The 8,700-nt window shown below is 41.4% G+C and overlaps 1 protein-coding gene across 4 annotated transcripts; it reads right to left on the reverse strand.

Annotated features, from left to right (window-relative positions):
* Positions 1–395: 395 nt before the first annotated feature.
* On the reverse strand, positions 396–7,225 carry Znf572 (zinc finger protein 572). Of its 4 annotated transcripts, XM_077800508.1 has the most exons (3): positions 7,090–7,225; positions 5,171–5,284; positions 396–4,525 (listed from the first exon to the last, which is right to left on the reverse strand). In XM_077800508.1, the coding sequence occupies exons 2-3, from the start codon at positions 5,247–5,249 to the stop codon at positions 3,006–3,008; spliced, it is 1,599 nt and encodes a 532-aa protein (XP_077656634.1). In that variant the 5' UTR covers positions 5,250–5,284; positions 7,090–7,225; the 3' UTR covers positions 396–3,005. The 4 variants fall into 4 exon arrangements, with proteins under 4 accessions (XP_077656634.1, XP_077656635.1, XP_077656636.1 ...); XM_077800509.1 differs by lacking the exon at positions 5,171–5,284; XM_077800510.1 differs by lacking the exon at positions 5,171–5,284 and having other exon boundaries at positions 7,078–7,225.
* Between the last annotated feature and the right edge of the window lie 1,475 nt (positions 7,226–8,700).

Genomic DNA, 8,700 nt, shown 5'->3' on the forward strand with positions numbered 1-8,700 from the left:
GCTGAGGCTGGCTTTGAACTTGCGATCTTCCTGTCTCAACCTCTCTAGCCACTGAGATTACAGGAGTGAGCCACTGCGCCTGGCTTGAGACAGGGTCTTGGCTAAGATTTGCTCAGGGGCTTGCTGAGTTGCCAAGGCTAGCCTCAAACTTCCAAGACTCTAGGATTACAGGCATGCAACACCATGTCCAGCAATGAGTCCCTTCTTTAAGTAGGAAAAATGTCTTTAATTAAAAAAGATACTATAAAACAAATAATTTGTGAATAAGAAATTTCTTATTTCTTTATTCATATGCTGCTGAATCCTTTGTTCTAACAAGAAAAATAGAGAATACAGAATATTTATTTTGTATGGAGCTAAACAAAGAACCTATCAGCTGATTAGTGAAACCGAGGCAAAAACATCAAATATGATTGAATTTGTTATTTTTTTCATCACAAGGGACAAATCTCTTCAATTTTCCTTATTTCCTATCCAGATACAAGGATTCTCACCAAACTATTTTAATAATGGAGTTCATCTTAACCAATATAAAATGTGAATGTCTATATTCCTGTAGAGCTCAAGTTTGTAACATGTTTCTTTTGTTAGCAGTCATAAAACATAGTGCAGGTGATGGTGAGAGGACACACATTTACCTGTTGTCAAACATGCTGTTTTGATCTTTCGTATTTTAATCCAAATCCTTTGTTTCATGAACAACAAAAACTTCAGTAATATTTCCTGCCCTATCATAGCTGCCTGTACCAAGTGTTGTAAATAAAAGCATTTTTGACAGCCCACAAACTTAAAACACATATCATCTCATGCTTTTCTAATACCTTGTTCCTTTGGTTCCTGAATTGAATCAAACAGAATCTCTAAGCAGGATAAGTTTGGAGCTGTATTGCTGTATTTTTCATGTGGATGACATTTTTTAATTTGTTTCAATTAATAATAATACCATTAATATTTATATTAACTGCATTTTATTTTAAGCTTTCTGGCAGAAGTTTTGTAAACATTTAATTCTTATACCAACCTTGCAAGGTAGGCATTATCCTCATTTTACAGATGAAGGAACTGAGGCTCAGAGGGGCCACTTGCCATAGATCATGTGATTAGCCTCATAGCTGCTGCCTTGATACTAAATTTCAGCCTTGATAATAAACCCATAATTTATTTATTTATTTATTTATTTATTTATTTATTTATTTTAAAGAGAGAGAGAGAGAGAGAGAATTTTTTAATATTTATTTTCTAGTTTTCGGCGGACACAACATCTTTGTATGTGGTGCTGAGGATTGAACCCGGGCCGCATGCATGCCAGGCGAGCGCGCTACTGCTTGAGCCACATCCCCAGCCCTAAACCCATAATTTAATTACTAATGATTAATTGAACGCTCAGCTTTCTGTGGCAAAAAAAAAAAAAAATACTATCAAAACTTGCCCTGAGATATTACAACTTAAGATAACTTGGGCATTACTATATAACATACAAAGGTGGAAAGATGCATAGGTGGGAGTCACATTAAAAAAAAAAATTCTGAAATCAGAAAATCACCCCCAAATATATCTTAAATTCCTTTATTAGCTTTTTTTCTTTTTTTAATCATATAACAATACTAAAGGACACGTGTGTCACAAGCACGAAAGATGAAAAAATCCTCATACAAACCAATTACCTGCCAGCTACAACCTTTTCAGCAGTCGGTCCTGCTAACTTCACGTTCCTAATATACCATCTTTACATATTCTTCATAATATTTTGAATCCCACAATAAAATGCAATCCTGGGCAACTCAGAGGAATTCTGAACTTTTACACATTTATGTTTCACAATAGTAGGAAAAAGTGGGAGAGGGGAATAGGATATATCTAATACCTCCCAAAGCATCATTTCTATAGAGCTGATGATGGCAATCATCAGATCCCCAGACCAAGTATGTCAAGAGGCCCAAGAAAACAGCCAGTCTTGGAGCTAAAGAATATCAGTGTTCAAAGGCAAACTATTCTTGGACACTGGCTCAGAATTAATGTGTTAATTATTAGAAAAAGAATCCAGTTCCTGATCTAATCAGGAATAACATGAAGAGAAAATTCAGGCAAAAGATTATCTAAAATTTAAAAACAGAATAATTCAGGATCCTACTTCCTATCCTGGCTTTAGTCAAGACAATGATGTTTTATCACTAGATAACCCAGTTGGTGGAACATAAATGAGAACACAGAGTCACTAGAATACCCACTTTCTTGACCCAGTGCTTTCAAACCCATTTCTATTCTATTTCAATTCCTATTGGAGAGCAAAACCCCAGAGTGCCTTCCTACCCTGAAAGGAAAGACTTATGAGTCTCTCTAGAATGATGATCTTGAAATAAAAAACTTTCTATGATGATATCCCATACAACAGCCACTAGTCATATGTGGCTACTGAGCACTTTTCAAGGAGCTAGTTGACTAAGGAACTGGATTTTAAATTTCATTTAATCAACATAAGTGTAAGTAGCCATATATGGCTAAAAGCTATGGTAATAGACACAGGGTTCTAGATTCAAGTTCATTTTTAGAAAATAAAAATGCATTTGGAAAAAGTACATCTCTTCTTAAGACCTCCAAAAACAGCCAGGCAATGGCATTATTTGTTCAAAATGAACTTTTCTGGGTAAACTCTTAAGAACAATAATGCTCTGTCTACACTCAATAAGACAAAAGGAAATGAGGAGATTCAATGGCAATTCTAGCATCAGGTCTTTTGGCTCAATCCCAGGATTACTCTCCATTTCCATCTGAAGCCATTCCTACCTCACTTTACATTTTAAAAGTTCCTCCTCAGTCCTTGGTGGCCTCTCCCTGGACAGATTAGGTAGCCAGTGGATCTCAGTTTTTCCCTCTAAACAGAGAGTTTGACTTTTTCCAGGCATTTGAGAAACACACCAATAAACTTTAGAGCACAATTATCACCAAATACCTTCCTAATAATGGTCCAGTGGGGGAGGAGGGACAGCATGAAACATCCGTGGAACTCAGGTAGAAGATGAATTTGAGACTGAAAATGAAGGGAGGAGGGCCATTTTCCCTGAACAGCTTTTCCACGTCCACTCATGAAGGAAACCCCCCACTTCAGGAGACTCAAGAGACTTTTCCATGTGAATTTTCCGATGCTGACTGAGATAGGCACTTCTGCTGAAGCATTTCTCACAGTCAGTACATTTGTAAGGTTTTTCTCCTATGTGGGTCCTTCGGTGCCTGATGAGGTTAAAGCTTTGACTGAAGCACTCACCACAGTCGGGGCATTTATAAGGCTTCTCTCCTGTGTGAGTCCTCTGGTGGATCACTAGGGTGGAACTCTGACTGAAAGTCTTCCAGCACTCAGAACACCTGTAAGGCTTCTCCCCCGTGTGCGTTCTCTGATGTCTAATGAGGTGGGAGCTAAGGCCGAAACTCTTCCCACATTCACAGCATTTATAGGGCTTCTCTCCTGGCTGGACTCTGCAGTCCTCTACCACACTGCAGTCCTGATGCACACTTTCCTCATATTCAGAATTTTCACAGGACTTCTCTCCTGTGTGCGTTTTCTGGTGTGCTATAAGGTTGGAGCTTCGACTAAAATTCTTCCCACATTCTGCACAGGGATAGGGTTTTTCTCCCGTATGGATTCTCTGATGCTTAATTAGAGTAGAATTACAACCAAAGCCTTTTCCACATTCAGGACATTTGTAGGGCTTCTCACCTGTGTGTGTCCGCTGGTGGCGGATCAGACTGGAACTTTGACTGAAGCTCTTTCCACAGTCGGGGCACTTGTAGGGCTTTTCTCCAGTGTGAGTCCTCTGATGTTCTATTAGGACATAGCTGTGGCTGAAGCCTTTTCCACAGATAGGACACTCGTATGGCTTCTCACCTGTATGTGATCTGTGGTGCTGAATGAGGTGAGAGCTGCTGCTAAAACTCTTCCCACACTCGGGACATTTGTAGGGTTTCTCCCCTGTGTGTATCCTCTCGTGGATAATAAGATGGGAGGTGTTGCTGAAGCTTTTCCCACACTCGCCACACTGGTACGGCTTCTCCCCAGTGTGTGTTCTCAGATGCTGGATCAGGTGAGAACTATTACAGAAGCATTTCTCACACTCAGAGCATTTATAAGGCTTTTCTCCGGAGTGGGTCCTCTGATGAGTACGCAAATGAGAACTATTGCTGAAGCTTTTCCAACATTCCAAACATTTGTAGGGTTTCTCTCCCAAGGATGAATTCTGCTGTACAGAAACACTGTTATGTTCTTCCGGGTCCCATTCCTGGTGGTTGGGTTTTTCTGCTTTTCTTATACAATTTTCCCAACACTGTGACATGCCATCATTCTCATAGGAATCATGACACCACATCTCATCTTCTTGGGAACATGCTAATGGTGCTTCTTTTGTATCCTCATTCTTAATATTCTCTGGTCCATGATGTTTAGGCCATTGCGAAATTCTATCTTTAAGACAGAGTTTCTCTGCCTGAGGAGCATTGTGTTGAGCAGTTCCCATAATATTCTTACTTTCATCTCCTGCAAAAATAAACAAATATTCTAAACATATTTCCTGATCTCTACTAGAAAATTCGGAATTGTAGTGAAACAGAGGAAAAAACAATGTAAAACCTCATCAAGTATTTTATATTAAAAAAAGTGTTTTCAAGCTTTTTACTTCTTTTATTCTATGTGTTCACCAGAAGCAGGAGAATTAACAGCACAAGTGAAGCAATTGAACCTGTTAGCAACTGTCAAGGAGACTCTCAATCTAAACATAACACATTAAACTTTATGCTAGAAGATGTGAAAGAAAAAAGGGAATCTAAGTAGGGGTGAAAGTGTACAGGATCCCATCTGACAACATCCAACCTGTCAACAGCTTAGTTAAAATATGAGCAAATACAGAAATAACAATAACCACCTTTACTAAGAACAGGAGCTTTCCATGTGGTATCTCATTAATCTTAAAATATTTGTGAAATACAGATTATCATTCATCATCTATCTTTTCCTTAAAGATGATAAAACTGAGGCCAAAATAATTAACACAATTTATAAGTGACAGAGCAGAGATCCAAGGTAAGTGTTTTTTCATTCTAACACCTTGTTCTGTCCACAGGGTCTCTAGCACATCTTGTAACAGACTGCCTAATGATTCAGACAATCTTCTCAATCCCTCACCTGAAAAGAGGACTCTCAAATTTTCCCTCTTGGTGAAACCTTTAGACTCTGCCACCAACAGTTCCTTTCCTTGCTCCATCACAATAATCACAGCCAGGTTAGGGAGCAGAAACCCTGTGGATGGAAACAGGGGTCACATTTGGAGGTACTTGTTCTAAGTTTATTCCTCCTTCCTTCCCAACAATTACAACATAGCAATTGTAGGCACAGAATGTTCTGTTGAGACCATACTGAAGAAAATTGGCTGTGTTCAGAAATAAGAGTAAACTTGATTACCTATTCTAAGAAAATAATTTTTAAATTATCATAATTTATACTATTTATTATTACCTTTGCATTAAAAATCTGAAGGTCAAGCTTCAAATATAGACATGAAAACTAGTACTTGATGTCCACTCATAAAAATACCTTTTTTTTTGGTGAGAGAGTCTAGAGAGAGAGAGAATTTTTTAATATATATATATATTTTTGGTTTTTGGTGGACACAATATCTTTATTTCTATGTGGTGCTGAGGATCGAACCCAGCGCCCCACACATGCCAGGCGAGCACGCTACCACTTGAGCCACATCCCCAATATATGAAAAAACAAAATATTCTTGCAGAAAAGGCATCACTAGTAACTTATAAAAACTCCAAGAACTCCCTATGCTGGCAAAAGAAGCAGCTAAAGAAGAGAAAGCAACTTGTTTAGTTTCAAAAGAATAACTAACCAGATGGTTGACAGAAGGAAGAAAGTCAGTTTCAATGGAAAGTTAAGATTTATAAAATTAGTAACAACAGAACAAAGCAGAGCTGAAATAATTGTAGCCAGTCACTTCTAAGTATAAAAGGGAATCAGAACAGGGACTTCTTCCAGACTTGCACTTAGTTTATTAACCTATCATAATCATGCTGACCATTTCGGCCCACACTTCATCTTCTGGAGCCAACTACACCCCCAGACCACTTTAAGGGATTAGAGAATGTGGTCTACCACCAGAAGGCAGTTATCTATGGACTTGGATTCATTTCAGGATGTAAATAATACAAAAGAGCCTAAAATGAAGAATCTCCAAAGGCACATATATTAAAAACAAACGAAAAAAAAAACAGTATAATTTTTATCCAGCTGCTGCCTGTCATGTGCCTGATAGTGAAATAAATAATCTGCATGGTTCTCTTATCATTCTCAAAATAGCCTGAGGTGTATAAATAGCCCCACATATTTTAATATTTAAAAAAAAATCTTAAAGATGGTTTCACAGATAAGTTGAAAGGTATAAAGAAGCTTTCCCAAGGTACAACCAGGAAACAGTAGAGCAGGATTGGGAGGCCCACCTCCTGGAAGCCCATCCCATACTGCGATACTGCGAAGCAGAGCAGATACCATGGAGGAGAGGGGGGAGCAGCGCTGGGCTGAATCCCGAAATGCAAATACTCCTCCAAGAGTGCCTCCACTGTTGTGGAAGTTCCAAACACACTAGGCAACTAGGGCCGGTTATATAAGGGGAAGTGACCTAAATCACAGACATTCCCAGTGTTTCAGTGGGAAGAAAAAATCCTACACCTGAAGGCAAAACGGGGGGCGGTGGCTGTTAAAACGGGCATTTCTATCCAGGAATTTAGCAAGGACTCAAGGGTTCGGGGGGCCGATCCCCGTCCCACCGTTTCCCCTGCGATACTACTGGAGCTAAGGGGGCAAATTCAGGTCATCAATGACACAACAGCATGTCCTTAAGAGGTCACGCCACTGAGAATGGCCGCTGTCACTGGGACAGCGCAGGCAGGTGAGGGGTGGAGCGCAGCTCTGGACCGACCGCCCTCAGGGGAAACGCGCTGCGCTCGGGACGCCGCGTCCGCCGGCGCGACCCCCGGACGCCGGCGCCGCAGCCCCGCCCTGCCGCCCGCAGCCCTCGGCTCCCGGACCGGAGGACTCACGGTTCCGGGCTGCGCTCCCGGCGCGCCGCCCCCCAGCGACCCCCAGGGGACCCGGAGGAAGAGCCCGGTCCCGGCCGACCCCGCCGCCCGGGGTCCCAAACGCTCCGGCCGAGGCCGGGACAGGAAGTGGCCCCGACCTCCCCGGCGGGCTGTGCGGGGGGCCCTCTAGGATGCAGCGCTCGTTGATCTTAACCCTTAGAGTCCCGGGCCGGGAGCGCGCCGGGGATTTCCTGTGCTGTGATTGGCCAGCTGTGACCGCGTTCCTCGGCGCCTCGGGATGGGGGCCTGATTGGCGCTTGTGCTTTCCTTGCCATCCGGGTGTCATCAGATTGATCTTTAGCATCTTTACCATTATCCCAGCATAATCAAAATCAGTATAGTATTTAAGATCCTCTTGCTTTGGTTCTCATCGCTCTGAGTATGGATGCACGTTGACTTTTCGTGAAACAGTTGGAGAGCCGAGCACCCTTTACAAGTCGCCCTTATTAATAACGCTTGGAGAAGCAGGTACTTCTCTTTCATTTTCCCCCTATGCCACACACACCAAGCTGTTCACCTCTGCACCCCTGCACTCTCTTCCCATTGCAACAGTCACTCCGTAGTATTTAAAATAAGTCCTCTGCAGGGACTTTTCATTCTTTCTTGTAAACTCTGAGTGCCCCGTCCCATCCTAAAGCAGCCCCTCAACTTCTGTGTGACCACGTCTCCACTCACCCTAACCTTCCTTCTGCAACAGAAACAGCGATTCACAAACACCGCCAATGATCTCCCTGTTATCAGTGCAACTGTATTTTTCAGTTCTCACGTACTCTTTCAGTAGTTTTGACACTGTTGAGTACTCCTTGTAGAAATGCTGTCCTGAGGTAATACTACATTTTCCTCCAACATATCAAGTTGGTCCTGTTTCTCTTTGATAAATCTGTTTTCACTAACCATGGGATTTCCTCAAGGTCATTCGACTCATCTCTTCTCACTGTTTTCTAGCTGGGCAATCTCATCTACTCCCACATTTTTAAATACCACCTACACAGAATTAAAAAAAAAAAAAAAAAAAAGGTATCTCCAGTTCAGGATACATGTCTGAACTCTTCATTCTTAAAACCAATGGTCTACTTGATTTTTCATATTGGAGATGTCAGTAATACCTCAAAATGAAAATGATAATTATTTCACTGTTCTTCCCCATATACATACATAAACAGGAAATAAAGTAAAATGCACTACTTCCTCTTCCAATATTCTCTCAACCATCTATACAATTTATCTCTCTTACCTCCTATATACAGGCCATAAGGGAGTCTCATCTATTGTGTACTTCATAATTCTCAAATCCAGATGTGTCTCCCAACCACAAGAGTCCCCCTAATTCTGGTAACCATCACCCCTCTGCTAGAGGATTTCCATAGTTTCCTAATAATCCTGTGTACACGCACACATTCGCCCCATCATTTAGTCTCTTCATTCAATCCAGAGTGACATTTTCAAAAGATAAATCCATCCCCTTCCTTTACCTAAACAAAGCCTGCTCGTTCTTCAGATCGCAACCCACACGTCACTGTCACTTCCCACGACAGTTTTCTATGCCCTTCCTTTCAGTTACCTGCTCTTGCT

Source organism: Urocitellus parryii, chromosome 7 (genome assembly GCF_045843805.1).
Source record: "Urocitellus parryii isolate mUroPar1 chromosome 7, mUroPar1.hap1, whole genome shotgun sequence".
Classification (NCBI taxonomy): Eukaryota; Metazoa; Chordata; class Mammalia; order Rodentia; family Sciuridae; genus Urocitellus; species Urocitellus parryii.

What these genes read in the sequence shown, in the direction of transcription:
- Znf572 (XM_077800508.1), bottom strand. Translation starts at nt 5,249, where the DNA reads ATGGAGCAAGGAAAGGAACTGTTGGTGGCAGAGTCTAAAGGTTTCACC. An exon ending in TTTGAGAGTCCTCTTTTCAG is followed by an intron (nt 4,526 to 5,170) that starts GTGAGGGATTGA and finishes TTATTTTTGCAG; the next exon opens with GAGATGAAAGTAAGAATATT.